The sequence below is a fragment of the Haemorhous mexicanus genome, chromosome 2, assembly GCF_027477595.1.
Source record: "Haemorhous mexicanus isolate bHaeMex1 chromosome 2, bHaeMex1.pri, whole genome shotgun sequence".
NCBI lineage: Eukaryota > Metazoa > Chordata > Aves > Passeriformes > Fringillidae > Haemorhous > Haemorhous mexicanus.
The window spans coordinates 71,623,434-71,644,835 of NC_082342.1; the positions used below are offsets into that span (position 1 = coordinate 71,623,434).

At 41.9% G+C, this 21,402-nt stretch overlaps 1 protein-coding gene across 5 annotated transcripts in view; it reads right to left on the bottom strand.

Annotated features, from left to right (window-relative positions):
* The window catches only part of TBC1D4 (TBC1 domain family member 4), a 111,150-nt gene that overhangs the window by 86,830 nt on the left and 2,918 nt on the right, over positions 1-21,402 (bottom strand). Inside the window, exon 2 of one of the 5 annotated variants that reach the window (XM_059839148.1) lies at positions 15,979-16,077. The exons of 1 other annotated variant lie outside the window; for it this stretch is intronic. In XM_059839148.1, the coding sequence (XP_059695131.1) occupies positions 15,979-16,035 (57 nt within the window). In that variant the 5' untranslated portion in view covers positions 16,036-16,077. Of the gene's footprint in view, positions 1-11,632; positions 12,279-15,978; positions 16,078-21,402 lie in introns of those variants that run through there. 3 more of the 5 variants (XM_059839150.1, XM_059839145.1, XM_059839146.1) reach the window with 3 other exon arrangements.

Consider the following 21,402-nt stretch of genomic DNA (forward strand, 5'->3'; position numbering starts at 1 on the left):
TTATTCAACTGAGCTGAAAGATATTTTGACATTTTAATAGGAACAGTACAGGCAGAAACAAAAAACATCCAGAATATTACTTTTATGACACAGTAATAGAAAGAGACTGCTATATTTGTTAGTAGAATGACACTTAAAGCAGTAACAGAGTAGTGAAGCAGTATGATCTTCTAGCAGCTGGTGATCCTACAGGAAAACCCTGCAATCCAGACAATGATTTGTGTGCCTTGGATCCTATTTCAGAGCAGGGCTCTCTAGACAGTCTTAAGTTGTTCACTGAATAGTCCCCTGAAACCAACCCAAAGCAATTAAACAGGGGATAAAAGCATGAAGCAGACCCTGCATAGTTTCATGCAGAGCTCTTGTGGGTGCATAACAACAGCCCTTCCAGGAGCAGTGATCCATACAATTCACGTACACCGCTCCCTGTGCCGTGGCTGGGGAGCCCACGTGGCAGCAGTATGCACAAGTGAATTAACTGACCTGTGTAAAAGGACACTGCTAAGCCTACTCTTTACTTCTAACAGACTAGCCCAGGACAGGCCTGAGTGCTGTACTTCCACAAGGACAGCAACAACCTGGGGGACTCCACAGAATATTCTGAGCTTTCCACAGGGCAATGGTAAGAATTTTAAAATCTGCAAAATGAGTGTCAAAGCTAAGGTAACTCTGCCAAACTTCTTCAGGTGATGGTAAACTACATGTATAAAGTCTGACAGGAGAATTGCAAAACATAACAGCAGGACTAAGTAGCTAAAAGAATCTCCATTATTAGAGGCAGTGCTGGCAGTGAAACAGCACTGCAACATTTCATTTTGATACTTCAAGTTTAATATGAAAGCTTGTGATAATCCAGATAATGATGTGAGTCTTGCAGATTTGTAACTCAATAGGTAATGAACAGCAGTATATACATATAAATCCCTGCCTTGCTGAGGTTGACACTTCTAGAAGTAACATCCTAAAGCATCCAGTCTGTTGTGCTGGAGAAATACAATAATTAATTGTCTTCTCAAAATCTAACCTTTTTATGGTGGTCATGTGAGAACTCAGAGCAGAAGCATATCAAATATCTTGTCAAATCTCAAAAATTTAAACTCAGATAAGAAATAAAATTGCACCAAAGCTAAGCTTCTGTTTGGCTGACTACTGATGGTATTGTTAAAATGGGGTTTAACCTCTAATTTTCACTAAACATGAAGTTCCCTTTCAAACTTCCATACAACTACAACCAGCAAGGCTACAATTTTAAGTAAAACAGATAAAATGCAGAACAGTGAGCAATCATACAGAAACAAACCACTTGGTTACATAAACAAACACAAAACTCAAGCAAACCTAGCAGTCTGGGCTGACCTCTATGTTTCTCTACACTCCCAACTGTAATGCTGTATATTTTAAGGACAACATACATATTGAAAAAAGGAAAACAAAATTCCCTAAAAATCTCTACAGCATTTATACAGATTGACTGATAGCTCTCCATATGGGTTTTTTTTTTGGTTTTTTTTTTAAATATCACCTTCTTCTGTGGTGATTTCTGCAGACAGAAGGTCACTATGGAAGTAACTTATCCATTTTGTAAACTTCACACTATCCCACTAAACTGCAGATGATATTTTTAGTTCTCCCTAGCACTAAGCAGACAGGGAATCCAAGGCACAGTGCCAGGATGTAAACCCACTCCTTCTGAGCTGGCTTTAATCATGTTGCCTTGCTCCTACTCGGCTCCCATGTTTAGGTCAGCAAATTTTCTCAAGGCTAGATCTGAATATATGCACACATATGCCATGGATAACTGGGTGTGTTTCTTCATGAATAATTTAAATAGAAGTATGATGTGTTACTCCTACTGAAAGGCTCACTTGATTTTCTTTTGGCAAGGTTCACCCAAAAAAACTGCTGCTGAAGAAAAGCCAACATCTTGTGTCTATTTATAATGTAGCTCGTTTACAAAAAAAAGTGTATCCTCTTTACAAGTTATTTTTTGTACTGCTAAAGTTTGCAGTCATGCTGCACAGAAAATTGAGGCTCTCAGTGAGTACGACCATAAAGTCAGGCCAGAAGTGTTGTCTACAAAATGGATACTTGTTTTAAACTGTTCTCCATTCAAAAAAAAAAGGAAAAAAAAATGTCTTGTACAAAAACCTAAACCAAATTTTACAGAAAGAGTAGTATTTTCCACAGAAAGCTCTCTTATCAGTTGTTATAGGATTTGCACATCAGAGCAGCATTTCGGGATCTTAAATCACGTTCTTGGTTTTTTGTTTTTGTAGAGTATACTTACAGTAGTTTGTTTGGGAATTTTTGACCTAACTGCTTAATTGCCACAGAAGTACCACGACCCTGAGGGCAGTCTGGTATTTATTTTCATTGCCAAGTACAGCAGCAGGTCATACACACAATCTCTTCCCCTTCTAATTTGCACACAAGCAGGAATGAGTTTTTTCACTTTAGACTACCAAAGTCATAATTTTGCACACTGTGACAGAGTTGGGGCAGGCAGGAATTGCAGACCTTTGCATTTGTATGGCACCTGAAGGTCAAACATCAGCTTTCAGCGCGGGCTTTAGCTGGAGTTGGTGTGATGCTTCATTTCTGCCCTTCAGCCAAGCAGCAAGCAAGCAACTGGCTCCTCCCTGGCAAATACAGCACTGTTAAATATACATTAGCCTACTCTATTTTTATTTAGAAATCTTACTGTAACTTGAGATGGAGTTGTTAGGAATAATCAAGCCAAAGCCAGAAACAAACTATGAACAGGCACATAAAAATATGCTTCAACAAGTTAGCACTGCACGTCCTCATCTTTCGCTGCTCTGTTACTGAGTATTTACTCTATTTCAGAAATACTTAGGAACCCACAGACCACTGACTATTCCCAAAGTTCCTGGGACATTGCTGCTTTTTGCCCTTTTTCTGAATTAACATAACAGGAAACCCACATCTGTGTCACATAATACATAAAATATATTTAACATCAGCATTCTAAAAAAATAAATATTTATTTATCTTGCTAGGAAAAACAAAATCATGAACAGTCTGGAAGGCAGTCACTGCTGTGCCCTGGAGGATAATATTCTGACTTCCCTCAACATGTTTTTCAATGCATCAAGGATCTCTAAACAGTGCTGTGCAGATCCACATGCTCCTGCCAAGAAGAGTAATAAAACAAAACATAACCCCAGTCACTTTAACAGACCAAGCTCTTTGTTAAGGTTTATCAACATACAGAAATGAACTTCATGACTGAAATACACCTTTAAAGTCAGTTGTAATGGGAGAGGGAAAACCACAGAGCTAGGGATGGTCGAGCTGGAAAAAAGCCACACTTCTATGGTATTGGTTTTATCTTACCCAACAGCTTCTACAAGTCTTTCACACTGGCTTTGAACAACACTCTCTCTCATGTCAGCATTTTAAATAAATTTAATCCTATAGAAAAGTGCCACATGTCCAATACTGTAGAATCCTACCTATCTTCAGCAGTTTGAGAGATACAGAAGAAAATCTTCACCATATTACCCTTCCAAATTTCTAGAAAACATTATTTTTAAAAGCCTATCTAATTCCAAATACATAAAATGATTTTAAAAAGGAAAGTTATGGATTCCATGAGAAAGCAACCAGATCTGAACAGAGATGAAGACAACTCACTACTACAAGTAACTTATAAAGTCAGGAAATGTGGTTGAATAGATACAATTCCTCTAAAGCATCAAGCAGAGTTTCTGAATAGCATTAGGAGTCCAATAAAAATTTAATAATGAAAAAAAAAGTTACTTTTGTGCAGTGGTTCAACTGAAGTACTTTGCCACTCTTAAAATGATCCAAACTGAAAGCAGTTGTAACACAACTATGCAATTGTAAGCTCATGACATCTTTTTGAGGCTCTGAAAATTTAAGACATGTCATACATGTATTTACAATATGTCTTTGACCTTATCTATTCATGCTGTGACAGCCTTTGAGGTGCATGTTGAAAGTTTTTGTTCAGTGGACTCAACTAAAACCACACAAAAGGACATAAAAACCATGTTTAGGCATTGCAGCTGAAGCCAAGATACAAAGTTTGATCTTGGGAAGGTAAAATGATACCTAATAGTCTTGCTGGTGCCAAGCTTTTCCTTTTTCTTCATCCAGAAAGAGTCTGCTAAGGGAGCAGCGGATCCTGGCAGCACCATCCTCTCCAGAAGAGGACCAAGTAATTAACTTCTCACTCTAAGTCCTAATTCCCTGCAGCAGGGAGAGGGGGCGGGGGGCTAAGCAGCCCATTTCTCCTAAGAGGAATGGCTTTAAGCAGGCTTTGCCTCAAACAGCGAGGCACAGTTGCTGCTCATTTCAAGCAGGGTGGCTGCTACAGAGAGGCAAAGGCAAGGAAAGGAGAGAGGCTTGAGATGACCATAGGCTTTGCACTGGTAGAGCATGACTGCATTCAGAATAAAAAATAACTGGATTTTTCAAGATACATAGTTAACTTCCATAAAATATAAAACTTAAGACTCTAATATTTGCTGCCATGAGCCCCTTCAGTCAAGTGTGTGTGGTTTTGTTGCTTGTGTGGGTTTTTATGTTCTTTTCTCTGAAGTCTTCAATACACTATCAGAACTAAACCCATGGAGCACAAACACGTTTACCTTTGACTGATGCCAAGGGAAAAACTGAAATAACAGAGCAATTTCAGACCTACAGGACCATCAAGAATATTTATTTGCCCATCTCACTGATCTACCAGATGTCACCTGATTAATACACTTGAAAAGGAGTGAAAAACCCCAAGATGTTCATGGATGAAAACAGGCATATCCAGAACTTATGCGTGTTCTCTGATACCCGAAACAAATCCCAAAATAGGAAGTCACATAGTTCATGCATCCCTGGTGTAACCACTTCCATATTTTTATCCTGCCCTCTGACATTCAGTATTGTCTTTTTATACTTTGACCTCTCCAGGGACAATACAGTTGTTTGTCAAATGATCATATGCTATCTTGCATTGGTGATGCTCTATTTTGGAACCCATGTAACTGCACATGGTCTTGATGTAGGTATTTGTGTCAGAATGTAAGGTGGCAGATACTGTATTACAGGTGATACAGAAGAGGAAAGCACAGAGCCTATTTCTAAATTAAATCACTTTGCTGCCTTAAATTTGGTTGACAGCAGCCCTGGAAACACCACATTAATTAATGACCTCTGCAAGTAGAATTTTCAGCCTTGAAGGTCTTGTAGGTCTTTTTATCTCCTTGTGGTCTCTAAAGGTGTCTCAGAACAGCACATAACACAGATGTGGAAGATGTCACAGTTCGCATACGTGACAAAAGCCACATTGGAAATAAACTCCTCCTTGTCCCTGCACTTGAAATGGTATCTGAAACCACAAAGGAAACAAAACCAGGTGGCAGAGGACAGCTGGTACCACAAGGGGACCATGCCAATGCTGCTGAAAATCTGCATGACCTACAGAGCAGATAGCAATCTCTGAACTGGTCCCAATTCACTGAGGTATTCATCCACCACTTCACCTCAGAGAAACTCAAGATGTTCAGGGAGCTCCAAATGGGGAAGATTGATGGAAGAGATCCAAGGAATGGTGAGCTGTGCACATCAAATGCTGTACCAAACCTTAGCAAAGAGCAGAGACTGATAGGCATCAGGAACACCACTATTTCATAATGGCTGTTTAGAAATTAAATCTTCTCTAGAATTCACTTTTATAAATAACCACCTTCAAGCACCTTGGTCGGAGATTTCCATCACCCCTAAAAATCAGACTCTCTTTGTTGCCAAGACACACATATGCTAGCTAAATCTTTTAAAAAGTCAGATTTTTATTTAATTGTTTTCAAAAGAAACTGCCTCTACATTGACAGACAGGACAAAAAAACAAAAAAAACCTAGAAACAAATAATCAGAAGAGAAGCCTTGATTTGGTATTCTCAGATACACACAGCCTCCTTTCTTTAAGACAGCCCTATTATCTGGTCACTGTTTATCTACAGCCACTCTCAGAGAAATACATAATTTCACATATTTTATTTGGTCTTTTTGAAAATAGAGTCCTCCAAGACATTGCTTCTACTCTACAAATAATGGGTGGTTTTCATAAACTGCAAAAGGCAAAATGAATTAATTCTTTCTACAAACATGACAGACAAGGGTATTTAAAACCATTATCTTTCCTCTCCTAAACATTGGCCAGGAATAAAAAGGCTACATATCACCGTTTAGAAACACTCAACAATTTTAATGTTTTTATTATTTATTCTGTTTGTGAAATGGGAAAAAATATTATGGACAGGATGTTCAAAACCAAACTTTAAAGATAGCTTTACAATCCTAAAATGAAAAGTACTCTCATTTTCAGAAAAAAAAAATGTGCCAAATCTATTAAGGAAATCAATAATGAAACCTTAGGCTCTCAACTTTCAGTTTCAAAAAAGGGAGTGCAAGACTTTTCATCTGAGGCTGTATAGCCCATGTAAGCTAGAGATAATAAGGCTGCTCACCAAACAATTCCACATTCATTGCAAGCCCTTAACATCCATGCTTTGTTCTGAGTCATTGCTTTTCAGTTTCTCAACCCATGAATGAAATTCTGACCCACACGAACTTAGAAAACATTCATTTTTTTGGTCCCTCCAAGACTTGTTTTCTTGGTAAAAACAGGGACAACCTATCTTTCTCATGGAAAATCTTTCCTCTGCAACCAAATTGCGCTATCAGCCAAATGTCAGTTCTCCCATTTGCTGCAGAATCCTTCAAAACCTATTTTGCATATCTATTTTGTCAGGTCTCTTATACCTATTCAAAACACATCTTATCAGACAACTCAGCCACTGCAATACCTTAATATGAATTCCAGCAATGCTGTAGATATGTACTTCCTACACCTTGACTTCACTGCCATCAAGCTCATGCTCCTGTATCACATAATAATCAAAGGACAACAGAAATATGCATGTAGACTTGACAAACTTAGTTCTTCAAGCATTTCTTACTTACATTCTTCAGTAGGAAACTTTATGTAACATGATATTCATAGAGCATAAAAGCCTCCTTTGACTAGACTTTGTACTGATGCCTTGCTTTTCCAGAACAATTGTCTTACGGCCTTGCTTTACTGAAACACATTATTCAACAGAAAAGAAACACATTCTTGGAATAGACAAGTGTTTCTGAGAAGTGGGCTGTCTCTGGCTCTTGTCTCTAAGTTTCTACCTCTCCAGTTTTTATCACAGCTTTACACTGTCACCAAAAGGCTCCATTACTTCTGCTTCCCCTTGAGAAAGCCTAGACCCTTAACACATAGGTGTAGCACAAAGACACAGCTATAGATTATACCCACAAGAGCTGAATTCCACTGAGGTCTGTCCACCTGAATATCTTTTTTCCACAGCCAGCTCGGATGACTTTTGAAACCTTTCAACAATACAATTTCATCATGCTTATAAATTTGAGAAGAGAAAACCAAAACGCATGAAATGAGTTCTTACTTAACTGGAGGAAACAACTATTTTCACTAATAAGAATCAAGTAAAGTATCATTTGATTTAGGATGCCAGCTCAGGTTAAAAAAAAAATCCTCTCAAAACAGGCTTATTCATGTTTCAAGCAGGAAACACACAATCTAGATCAGCATGATAATGATAAAAAAACCCCTGCAGACAGAGATCATACCATAAACCTCTCCCCCAGAGAACAGGGAACTCAAGGCAATTGTTGAACTGCATTGATTGTTCCACACAATTAAAATCTGGTTCACAGAATACAATCAGTATTTAATTATAAAAATGTGTTAAAGTTGAGCTTGAAACTAATAATTAAACAGCCTTTTCTCAATGGCTGCAAGAAGGGTATGTCTGCCATATTTATAAACTCTAACTTTTGGGTTAAAAAAAAAATCTATTCCCAGGATTGTAAAGAAAATCTGTCAAATATAAAATGAGACAATGCTGTCATCTGATGTCTACATACAGTCTGTGCATACTCAATAATTCTCAAATGACAGCAGCACAAAATAACAAATCTCTGGCTGCTACTCAGAAGCCACCAGGCAACACTAAATAGACAAGTACCCATATCCACTCCAGCTGGCTACTGCTTTGAACAGTTACAAGAAGCAGCAAACACTGGAGTAAGTTCCGAGGGAGAGAAAAAAGGGCAAATATTTCTGTTCCCATCTCCACCAGTCAAATGGCTTCAGATGTCTCCCCTTGTACATCCCCTTTAGATGTCTCCCCTTTACACAGCAAAAGAGACACACACCCACACTGCCCCCCCCAATAAATGTATCCTAGCATCCACTGTCATGCCAACAAGCTCTGGGTTTGACATTCTGCCGAAGTACTACTCCAGAACAGGAGTCACCCCACTGGCTCCTACTTTTCAGCTCTGCCTAAAATTTTCAGGCTTTCAAATAAAATATTAAAGTGTTTCATACTACTAGCTCACTCTCTCATTTTTCTCCAGTCACAGCAAATAATATTAAAAAATGTTATCTTCCCACCTGATGTCATCAGAGCATATATTACATTGGCTTTTCACCAGCCATCTGGGAAGGAAATTTGCAGAGAATGGCAAGAGGCAGTGCTTTTTTCTATGAATACCTGCCTTTTTGTGATCATAGGGAATGCATGTGCAGCCTAAACATTGTGCATGCAGTACAGCTGGTGGACAAAGCTACAGGCTTGAAGCCAAAACTTTCACTCTCACCTACGTCATTTTTTGAACTATCATGATAGCACCAGTTCCTCGAAAGTCAATCATTAACCTCTCACTTTTATAATTAACATCCACCATTCAACATTATGGCTAGCTGTCTTCTAACTCAGAGACCCCAAGACATCTCCTGTACCTTTCCTTCATTCCAGAGCTACTTAGCATGCTGCTGAACTTAATACAGCCAAAGTGGACAATACCACAGCTTTGCTTTTGTGGACAATACCACAGCAAATCTGAAGTCAGCATAACTTCCACAGAATCACAGAATGGTTTGGCTTGGAAGGGGTCTTAAAGACCAGCTCATTCCACTGCCAGGGAACACCTTCCACTAGACCAGGTCACTCAAAGCCCAATCCAACCTCGAACAATTCCAGGGATGCAGTATCCACAATTCCTCTGGAAATTACCTTCTCTAGAACTTCTGGAAAGGCTACCTGACCCTTCCCCTTCTTGGCCACTCATTGATACCATGTGCCTCCAACCCACCAGTCTTGATGTAAACAGTCATTAGGGTTGCATAGTAAAGCAAATGAGGGAAGCAGTTTGGAAATACTCCAGAGAAGGTAAGGGAAAAGCAAGCTTAACACCAGTCAATTCCCAGATCCTGTTTGCCATATGGCTGCACAAACAGTTGTGCTGCCACGAGGACAAAGCTGAGAGGAAGAAACAAGGGGTTGAGGCTTGAAGAGGACAGGATCACTTTTCTCAGTAGCAGTGCCAACTTAGGTTGGTTCAAAGTCACTACAGCCGAAGATGGAAAATGAGGTTGTCTTAAAATAACAGCTGTGAAAAATATTTTCTAAATTAACACACAAGTTAATACAAGGCTCATATAACCACTGAAACTGAAATGCATAAAAATCTTGAAAGCATGCAAGGACAGCATCAATTCTATAATAAACAATTAAGAGCTTAGAAAGAAGACTTTTAGAGCTAGTAACATGCCACTCGATTTTACTCATTCAGGATTAAGCTTTAGCACAGACCAACAGCTAGATACCTACACAGGCTTAGCCAACCAAGCCTAGACAAATTGATAACAAAAGTCAGGGTTGGGGGTAGGGAGGTGGGGGGGTGACAATCCACTCTTTCCTTCTGGTACCTTAACAAAACCTGCCTGTTAATCAGACACTTGTGAATCACATCGCTAGCTCTGCATTTACTGCTCTCACTGTAGTTCAAAATCATGTGCTGAGTAACGCTCCCGGGAGGGATATATTCTTTATTAATGATAACAAAGTTAAAAAAATCTTAACAGGTATAACTAAAAATTGAACAAGATACATTCACACTAACAGCTTCTTTCAATAGGAAGACTTCACCTACAGTATCAGTTTGATTTAATTCAATGCACATAAGGGCACTTTCCCCATGAGGAAAGAAGGAAGACATATGGATAGAGCTGTAGTCAAAAACAGCCTTCCAAATGTAAATTTATGTAGCACTTTGCACATTCACTGGAGTACTAGGGATTCACTATCTAAAAGCAAGATTGTTTTACAAACTCATGGTACCAGTACAGACCTACCCCAGAAATAAATTTGATTCAGCATCTTCTGCCAACAGCAAGAATCTTAGTTTGCACCAGTCCATACTGCCAAACTCCTAAAAGGACATTTGGGCTCCTCTCCGGCCAGATAATGATCCCCTCCACGCTCTTGCTGCATGCTCTCCAGGCAGAGCAGAACCCACAGCAGTTGCCAACAAGTTAAGCACAGTTATCTCCACTTGGGATACTGCCTGTCCTTAAGCCACAGCTATGAATGCAATCCAAATGCCACCATGCTCTCTCTGGAAGTGGTCTGGCTCAAATAAAAGGGTTAATATACTGAGAACTTTTCAGTAGTTTTCTTAATATTTCCCACCCTCCCCATTTAAGAAAACCCAAACAAACAAAGAAACTCTAGGAGCTGTTCAGTACATGCAGTAAGACAGCTAACTTCAAACTGCAAGAGATTCTTCCTCCAGTTTGTGAAAGCTGAGGAGAAGGTATTCTGACTTACTCAACCAAAAGACTATTATCAAAAGGCCTTTTTCTTGCTGTCATCTTGCTAAATTGATTATCCAACCTACTTGTCCACCCACTATTGCTCACATACTCTAAACCAGAGAGAAAGAAATGTGCTGCACACTTGATGTGTTAGCCAAAGCCGGCTAGATAGTCAGGAAAATACAATCTTACTGTTAGGTCTTTTTTTCCAGTTGGCACTTTATCAAAAATGTCCCCACCCAAACCTAGCCTTGTTTGTAGCACTACTGCATGTGCCTGAGCACGGCCAGGTGTCCTTAGCGTGACCCGTGAGCACAACAGGACCCGCTGGTCACGAACGATGGCTTCTGTACCACGGGGGTCTGAGGAAAAGCACCATCCTCCACTATTCCATTCCCGTCCAACACTGACAGCATCGCTGGGACGCTTTAACACAAATCCTGCCTCCTGATCGTAGAGCAAACCGTGCCCTTGCCACTGAGCTGCTGCAGGATGGCAGGCCTCCCCACGGAGGGTGGACCGGGAAGAAAGGGGCTCCATGTCGCCGGGCACTGCGTTCCGCAGTGGCTGGTATCCCGGCCTGGCAGGGGCTGGCAAGGCACCCTATGGCCAGGCAGGGCTCTGTGTCCCCACCACCCTCCCTTTGCACGGAACCCAAGGGCGCTGCAGCCCACTGAGATGGAGGGGCACACCAGGACGAGCCCGGAGGGCATGGCCGGTCCCAGGCGGGCTTCCCGCGCCCCGGGTGGGCGTGCGGAGGTTGCGGTCCCGCAGTGCCCCGCAGGCAGCACCCTGCCCTGCCCGGGCACATCGGCCCCTCCACGGCTGCGGAGCGCAGCGCCTGGGGTCCTGCCCGGCGAGGAGAGAAGCCAAGCGGGGAGATCCCGGGCAGCGCCCCCGCCCACTGCCCCCACTCGCCTGGTTGGGGTCGGTGGCCCGGAAGACGTGGCAGGCCATGGGGGAGTCAGGGTTGTCGGGCTGCGCCTTGATCAGGTAGGCGAAGTAGGTGAGGTCGTGGCTGTTGTGGATGAAGCGGGCGATGTGCTGCGCCTTGTGCTCGAAGATGAAGACGGCGGGCGCGGGGCTGGCGGGGCGGCCGGGGCCGGCGGCGGGGCCGGGGCCGGCGGGCACGCAGCGCAGCGTGGGCGAGCCCAGCAGCAGCAGCACCTCGCGGGCCGGCACCCCGCTGCCCGGGGCGCCGCAGGGCTCCTGCCGCTGGCCGCGGCGGCGGATCTCGGCCACCAGCCAGGGCAGCATGGGCAGCGTGGTCCGTCTATCCAGGCACGACGAACCCACATACCACAACCTGAAGCGTTTCTCCCCCGGCGGCGCCGGCTGCGGCTCGGGCTCGGGCTCGGGCTCCAGGGGGTGGGAGAGAGGCTCGTCCTCCCCTCGCTTCTCCATGATGGGTGTCGGGCGCAGGACGTGGGGCTCCGCGGCCGCTTCCCCCGGCGCCAGGTGCAGCCGGCGGGGCCTGCGCTCGGCCGGGGCCGCCGCTAAACGCGCATCCCGCCGGGTACGTCCCCGCCGCCGCGCCGCCTTCTGCCTGCCTGCCCGCGCGGGGTCAGCCCGCGGGGAGGGGAAGGACGGCCGAGACACCCCACTCCTCCTCCTCCTCCTCCTCCTCCTCCTCAACGCCCCGGGGCGGAGCGGCGGGACTACGCCCCGAAAGGGCTCCGAGTCCTGGCCCCCCCCGGCTCAGCGACGGGACAGCCCCGCCAACCCGGGCCCCAAAGGAAAGCACAACGTGCGGTCCGCTCCCGGTTCTGCCGAGTGCTACCGGCCTCCCTGCGGCCGCGGGTGCGGGGCTTTGCCTGCGGCTCGCAGCGTGACTGGCCGTGAAGGGAGAGGTAGGAGGAGGAGATCCGCAAGGGGAGGAAGGTCGCCAAACGGCGGAGAGAAGGAGGTGGGGAGGCTGCCGGGCCCGCCCCCCCGCCCCGTTCGCAGAAGCTCCCAAGCACTGCCTGAGTTGGTTTTGATTCAGACGAGTCGGGGAGTCGCTGGGGAGACGGGTCTCGGCAAGGAGCGGAGACCCGGGGCACCTCCCGCCTGCGGCAGCTTCGCTCCCACGGCCGCCTCTGCCCCGGCTGGTTCTCCCCTGCGAGGAGAACCAGCCGCGGCCGTGCCTACGGCAGCCTCCCCCCGCGCACTGCTGAGTCAAGAGTTTCATTACGGCTGATTTTAACTCTCCTTTTCCCCCCCTAAGCTTGTGTTTCCTCCTTGAGATTTTAATCGGGGGGGGGGGGGGGGGGTTCCTCGTCGCTATCGCGATAACATCTCTTGTCAACGACAAATCCGCCACATACAGTAGATGTTAGTAACTAGTCTCCTCCAGCTGAGAAAGTAGCTGGACAAGGCTTTGCCAGCCATACAGCATCCGTATCCTTTCGGTAATTGCTATTGTAGCGACTGTCCCCCTGTTTAAATCTGTAGCAGCAGCGGTGGTAACTCCCAGTACACGTTGTTATGGCACCGTTTTAACCCTGCCTACAAATAAAAAAACCTGTAGCTTGAACTGAAGAGCTGCTCTGTGTAATTTGAGACTGCATGATTATTTGTGCAGAGAAGGGTCATGTAGCGCTCAGGTCACAGCCCACAGTAGTCTGAACTGACAAAAACTGTCGCATTTGCAGTATTTTCATACTGTTACAAACCACTCTGTTCATTTCCTGAGCAAACCATTTTGCTCTTCTCTTTTTTTTTTTTCCTTTTCTTTTTCTAGTTTAACCATCTAGTTTATGCACTCTGGTTTATCAGTTGTAATTTTTAATTTAATACTGTTGTTTGGTAAGACCTCAAATACATATTCTCTTATGGCATCCTACAAGCCTTAAAGGACATCCTACAATGTCCCTTAGGACAGGGGAGCTAATGCAAAAAGTCTTCTGCAGGCTGAATATGTTCATATGAATATGAACCAGCTTTAATAGGTACTACAGTGGTACAAGTCAAAGCCAGACTGGACTTGCTTTCCCAAACTGTTTTCATACTTGATCATCTGAACTACATTGTTGCACAGTAGATTTTACAACCAGGGTAATTAAAAGTATAATTTCCAAATTTTGTGGATCTCAAACCTAAAAAATTTCTTCTCCCTCACTCCACAGTTAGTATTAATCCTTTGGCTGGGAATGGTATTTAAGATTTTGTGCAACAGCATTATGGAACAACAATTTGTGAGCCTCTCACCAGTGCACCTGGAAGAAGAGCTATTTGGTTTCTGGCAGCAGCGCTGGCACAGGTTTAATGCTGCAGTGAGCTGCTCCTTATCTGCCAGTTCAGTTCTGTGAGCCGCCTATAATTTAAGTGACAGCGCTTATAGAGCGAGCGCAGTTGGCACAAAGGGAGCGGGAATGATGGCTCGGGGGTGAAGGGAGCAGCAAGGCTACTCGCCCCTTTTGGCTACGCTTGGTTAGAGCATTCATCTAGAGCGTGAAGCTGCAGTTCAGTCACTTGAGCGCAAAGACCGATTTAACCTACCTGGGAAGTGAACTAAGCACTGGGCTTGCCCTAGAACAGTGGCAAAAACCCCTCATACATTCTTCTGCAATTGTTTCAGATGGGATAATCAATAAATGACTCCAATGAAGCAGCCTAAGGGGCAGGCTGCAACATACTGAATAGCGGCAGCTGCTTACCAACACCATCTCTGGGTCCTGCTAGATCCCTTCTGGTTGGTTTATGTTTGTACATGAACTACCAGAACCAGTTTGTGGACAGCCACCTAGGCTTTTTGGAGCTATGGCAATACAAATATTTAATAATAATCAGGAAACTTGAATACAATAATGCAAACACTTTAAAATAGCAAAAAAAAAAAAAAAAATTAGGCTATTACAGATGCCTTGATGTTCTTGCATCATACAAATGGAACAAGAAATCTTCACTTGAAGATGTTACAGAGATGTGTTTTCAGCTGATAAGGATGCAGTTAAATTACTGCAAATCATCAGGTAGAAATGAAATTCTAAAATGTAAAAAATGAATGTGAAATTATTCAGTTGTCACCATTGTGCCTGTTTTGTAAAGCTATTTGGTTTTTCCTTCTGTTGGGTGATTTGCATAATATGGTATGATATCTGGTTATTTTGACTTAATTTATTTTTATTGCTGAATTCTTTACACAAATCCCTTAGAAGATGAAATTAATTTATATAAATGCTACCGCTAATATTTTAAGTACCTTCAAAATCAAATTCTCAGATGTTCATCCAAAGTTTTCATTCTTTCTTTTTGCTTCAGCTTTTTATATCTCTATGAATCGATTCTTCGTAGTAATCCCTTTTATCTGTCCATTACTTTTATCCATTTACTTCATCATTTCTTATCCTTTAATCTGCCTAACACTTTTTATCCCCTCACCTCATTAAAAGTGTTTCAGTAGGAAGTAATTTCTTTTGTTATGTAACTTTTCTTCTTAAAGTTGGTCCCCTTTTCTCATTTCTTTTAAATTCTAAGATTTCATATACCTTTAAGTTAAAAATTCCAATTTCTCTCATATTGAGAACAGTGCTCCTTAGTCCATGACATCAGACATGCCTCTCATGTAATTTCTAGTGTTCAAACTATAATGGTAACAAAAGTATCTTTCTCTAATTATTTGCACAATGTAGTTAGGAATTAGCATAAAATATAGCACAGTTAATGGGAATCAAAAACTTTGGGACAGAGAAGAAAGCAACTTTCCATAGTCCCTATCCACAGAGCTTTGAAAATACATGTCTGTTCTTGATGAAAGAACAGTTTCACCCCAGATCATCTCAAAGAGAAGCGTAAATGCAGCACCCATGCCAAAGACATGACAGACAAAGTCACTGGTGAGGAGACATAGTTTTTTTAACAATTCCTTTTTTATTATTATCATTAGCCTTGGCCAAGATTCTTGAAACAAATTGTAAAATCCAATGGGAGCACTATTGGAAGATCTGAAGTACATAAAGTACCTATGGGCAATAATTGCCATAGCATGTGCTGCAAGTGAAACCAACCACAGACCCAATCAGACTTTTTTGAATTGTTGATAACTTGCCATTGTTTTTTGCTCCAAACATAGACATAAGATGCAAAACCTCTTAAAGTAAGGGATATTATTGAAGTGGCCAAAACCAGATAAAGGTAACTAAATGTAAGTGCCTCTGAACATTTTGATTTGATGTGTTTGTCAATGGAGTACTACATGTAAAGGTTATTTTTCCAAATAGAACAGAGAATGTATTTTCTTACTGTTTATTAGAGGAAGTATGTTTAGTTCTCTAAGACCATACCTTGCTAATATATGCTTTTTCTGCACATGGCACCGCAGCAGCCATTTCATGTATCATATCTGGGTCTTCAGTTCATACTCAGTGTTAAAGGATTTAGACCTGCAAAATGGTGAGCAACCACAGCTCTCAGTAACTTCTTAAGTAGCAAAGAGACCTCAGCATCTCACATGATCAAACTGTTAATTGCTAGTAATTATCCATCCCCTTAAGCTTTCTAGCCACAATTTTAATTGCAGAAAAAATATTAAGCTTTTAGAGGAGCTGTAGGCTTGACTTTACAATCCCATAATTTATGCATAACTTCAGTCACCTTGGACCATTATTTCAATAATATGCCCTGAAGCTAGAATTGCTTCTGATTCAATTGCTTCTACTAAGAATGACGTCACTTAACTGTCTGGGAATTCAAGGTCAATTTCCATATTTACTTTATTGTTTTATTTTAAACTAGTCATATTTTATTTTACTTTCAAATCACCTTTTTTTCAGATCTAAGATATAGGTATTTTTATTTTAAAAACCATTTAATTAATTTAAACCACCTGGTCTTATTTGAAGACTGTAATGAAATACAATTGAAGTACTAGAAAGTTCAGTAGTCTGGACATATTACCAGGGCTTTAAGCTTTAGCTGCTAGAGAAGCTCTGGTGCCTCTTTTTTTAAAGCACATAAAAAAACCTCACAAGAAATAATGAAAATTGTATATTTTGCAGGATGTATAAAGATTACAATAGTTTAAAATGCAATGCCAAAGTTTTGAATATGACATATTGGTCTTGCAGAGATATGTCAATAGCAGAGGACAATTGCTGCAATTTGTAAACAATAAAAATGATGAAAAATTAACCTGATAAGCGGTTGGTTGGTTTTAGTGTTTTCTTCTTAAATGGCACTAATCTTCTTTGATCAAAATGACAGACTGAATTTGTTCTGCCAACAAGACCCACTCCAAAACAGATTTAGGGGAACTGGAATGAGCAAAGTTCATAAGAGAATAATCCCTAGCTAGAAATTTTATAAACATCTCTAGAACTTAAAGCAGCCCAGTACATTTTATGTCTGTGTTCAGTGTATTGTTATTCAATTTAATGTAGAACTGATTAAGAGAAAAAAAAATCATTAAATTATTATACTTCTCTTCAAAGAGAAATTTGACTGGGGAAAGATTTTTACTTAAGTAATTTTTTCATATCACAATCATCCCATGAAACTTTCTAGCACAGCAGACTTCGAATCCAGTGAAGAACCACAACACATTTTATTTAAAACTAAGTTTTAATTTGGAGTCCTGTGTGATCACAGCATCTTTCCATGCAGAAGTATTTGAAATTTGTTGGGGTTTTTGGTTTGGTTTTTTTCAATAGGGCCCCTGCCCCCCCCTAAACCGCATCACATCAGCTTACAAGAATCCCTGTTGCTGAGGTAATGCTGAATTTGGTAGCTGTCAGCAGCTCAGATCAGCTGCAAAGAGATAGTTACTAGTTACTGCAGGAGAAAGAGCAACTTCCGCAACAAGAACTTCCATATTCCCTATTATTTCATTTGTAAAAAAGGAGCCATTTACTTTACTACTATTCCCCAGCAACTGCAGTAACAGTAACATACAAAAAAGGAGGAAGAAGAGATGAAGTACTGTGACCACTGGAGTCTGCTTCTCTCCCTAACAGTGCCTGCTACATCTACCTCATTTGTGATTTGGAGGGGATCCTGGTCTGCTCCAGTCCTCTAGCAATGGAAACTAAAACAGAATTTCTTGTCATTGCCAAAGCTAAAAAGAACAAATTGATATTATGTCACAAATATATTATTACAAAGGATGAACCACAAGAAAGGTTAGCAAATCTGGAGTAGAGTGCAGAAATAACATGAGAAGAAGATGCTTTGGAAGGCAAGAGTACTCCAAAGAGCACAAATTATGTCTCTTCAAAAGGAAAATGCAAATACCACTATGACTTCAAGTGTACCACTACTGAAGTGTTATTGCAGCTTCTCCACTTCGTACTATATGTGTGATAAAAGAAGGTACAACTTAGCATGAACAGCAGGGCACTAGTAGGCCCAACACAATACCAAGAATGGTGCCAGTGTAGCTGCTAACATTCAAAAAAATAACAGATGGGAACTCCTTAATCCTCTTTCTCATCGTCCTTGACTCTCTCCTAGGTAAATCGACATCTGTTGTCTTGACTCTCTTGGCTGCTGAGTATCTCTCATCTCCCCACATTCCCAACTGTGAGAAGCAGCGTGGCACAGCACACCAGTGATTCATGCCAGACATGCACTTACATTCCTCATTTTAAATGTAAACTTCAGTACCATTCTCAAGCTTCATGTCTGGTTGCAGCATCCAGGACTTCCCTGCTCAGAAGCATCACTGGGAAGGAAGCCTGTCTTGATTTAATTTGGGCAAGCTCTCAGCTGAGTATTTTTTTACAAACACCTGTAAACTGACAGACTCAGCAGCGATGACATTCATGGGGAACAGAAAAATTCTTTTCAGCTTCAATAATACTAAGAACATCTGAAAATGACTCTTCAGATTCAGAGGTAATTCACAGGGGAATTCAGCACCCAGGCCACTTTCAGTGGTATTCCTAAATGTGGCACAAATACACTAATAACTAGACTGCATAACAGAATATGGAAGAAGAATTTTAGAGTGGTCAAACAGCATGAAAACCTTGGACAGAAAAATGCAAATGCTTTTTCTATTATCAAGATACAGATCTAGAAAAATCTCCTTGAGAGATGTATAAACAGGGAGAAGAGTAAAATGAGAACAGGCCCCAAATGCAATATGATACTATTTGAAGACCAAGTGATAATGCAGAAATGTTAGTATAATTAGGTTACAGATTTAAACTTCTGCAAATATACAGTGTATGGTATGCATTCTGTCATCATTAAAATGCTAAATGTTGTTTATGTAACTGGAAATCTTTGTGCTCATCTTGATAATAATTAAAAAATAAATTAGTTTGTTTCCCTACAATGTAAGAAGTGGGATGGAAGTTATGGTGACATGAATCTATAGTTCCAGATCAACCTACAGAGGGGAAGAAGCCAGAGGTCCTTATCCCATAAGGATAAGGATGCTTATCAAAGCACCCTTAAGCCAGACATGCTATCAAAGAATTGCTGTGAGGCAAGACTGTATGTAGCACTGCCACCTGGTGACTGATGCTGGGACAAAGTCCTCTGGAATTATTATCTAGCACAGTCTCATTGTATTCCCTCACTTTTCCAAAGCTCATTATGTGAAGTGCAAAATTAACACTGAAATTTCCAATTTATATAAATGTAAAAATATTTGTAATATAAACACTGACAGAGTATTTGGAAACTATAGTACTTACACAAAGGGTTCTTGAAGTAGGGCAGCTTTGTAATTAGCCATAGTAGGTAAATGCAGTTTAGGGAAGAGAAAACCCAGAAATACTAAAATAACCCTTCCTTCATGGAAAGACTGCCATCTCAGCTTCCTTATTTTCTCAGTGACACAAAGTCATACATAATTAAGAGACATATCCCAGTAACTCAACTAAATGCCAGGTCATTTCTCCACCTTCTCTCAGAAAAGCCTTGGAAACAAGAATCAGGAAGTCTTTCCAAGCACCCAGGACTGGGTATGAGGAATGCTGAGATTCATCCTTCTGACTCATGTGCTGGTATTGGCTAGGGAATAATTCCTTTTTTCCACAGGTGCTAGTAGGGGCTTGGTTTGGATTTGTGCCGGAAACATTGTTAATAATAGTAGAGATGTTTTTTTGTTGCTGAGCAGCACTTACACAGAGCCAAGACCTTTTCTGCTTCTCACACCACCCCACCAGTGAGGGGGCTGGGGGTGCATGAGCAGTTAGGAGGGGACAGTCGGGACAGCTGATCCCAACTGACCCAAGGGACATCCACTACCATATGATATCATGCTCAGTCTATAAAGCGGGGGGAAAAAGGGGATAACAGTTGGAGTGGTGGTGTTTGTCCTCCCAAGTAACCACTACACAGGATGAGACCCTGCATCCCTGGGGATGGCTGAACACCTACCTGTCCTTGGCAATTATGGAATTCCTTGGTTTGCTTTGCTTGCCTGTGCAGCTTCTCCTTTACCTATTGACCTGTCTTTATCTCAACCCATGAGTTTTCCCACTTTTACCCTTCTGATTCCCCCATCATCCCCCAGCAGGGGGACTGAGCCAGCAGCTGTGGGGTGCTTGGCTGCCAGATGGGATAAAACCACAGCACCTCAGACACTAAAGGGCCAAGAGCAGATCTGTATGAGTGAGTATGGACACTGTGCAATAAAAGCAAAAGTAAAGGAAGTATTTGGCCAAAATTTTACAGTGACAAGCAAATCCAGTAATGAGCTAGCTGAGCCTCAGGAAGGAAGTACTGCACAGCATACCAGGCAAGCTGAGGTCAAGGCACTCAGGTCAGGTACTGACCTGCACCAATCCAGCTTCCAAATGAAGTGAATGCTCAGCAAGTTATCAGCCCAACCAACAGATATGTAACTGTACTAAAAATCCATCTGGGAAAGGAGCTCTACCATGATCAACCACAGAATCTTGGAGAGGACAGAGACTGCTCAGTTTTAAGTATTTCCCCCCCACAGTCCCCAGCCATTAGTAGAGATTCTTCAGAGATACGGCATTTTTTTTCTCTGCAGGTAGATCAAATGACTCAAGACAGGTTTTTGTGTTATTCTAGTACCCACAAGGTCTTAACAGAACCACCCTGCATGCCTCTGCAAAGGAGTGGAAATTACCCTCTCATTACACCTACAGCCAAGAGGGTCATAAAACATTCAAACAGGGCAAACAGGAAAAAGAAACATTCTTCCCCCAATTTATCGTCTCTCTCCCTTTGTTTTTAATTCATGCAAGGCAACGTGTCTTAAAGTGTTCAAATAGAGTGCAAAGGCTTAAAAGGGGAAGGTAAAAAATAAAGGGGGTGGGCTCACAATGAACAGGAAGGTCACATACCTTCAAAATGTGGTTAAAAAAAGGCAGTACAATTTTATGGAAGCAGAAGCAGAGACATGCTTTTACTTGGCCTAAGTGTGCAGAAGCTAAATATATAAAACACTAATGCACAGAGATAGTCTAGCCATTTGTGCCCTTCTTCTGTAGAGCTTTCTACAAAATACCTTCCTGCAAGTGTGCTGGTGCCTTTGAACTGTATGGGGAAAAAAAAGTCATGTAACGAAGACAACAGTCATGGCTAGGACATTCCTTCAGTATTCCCTCCCCTGAATTTGTTGACTGTGCAAGACCCCACCCCCCCCTTCCTTCCTCCTGCTCTGTTCTAGGCAAACGTTGAAAAAAAATAAAATGTTTACTTGTCTCCTAAATACAGTTAAGGAAAGAAAATCACTTGAACGTAATTTCCTGCAAAATTTCATTTATCTCACATGTTCTCTGTCT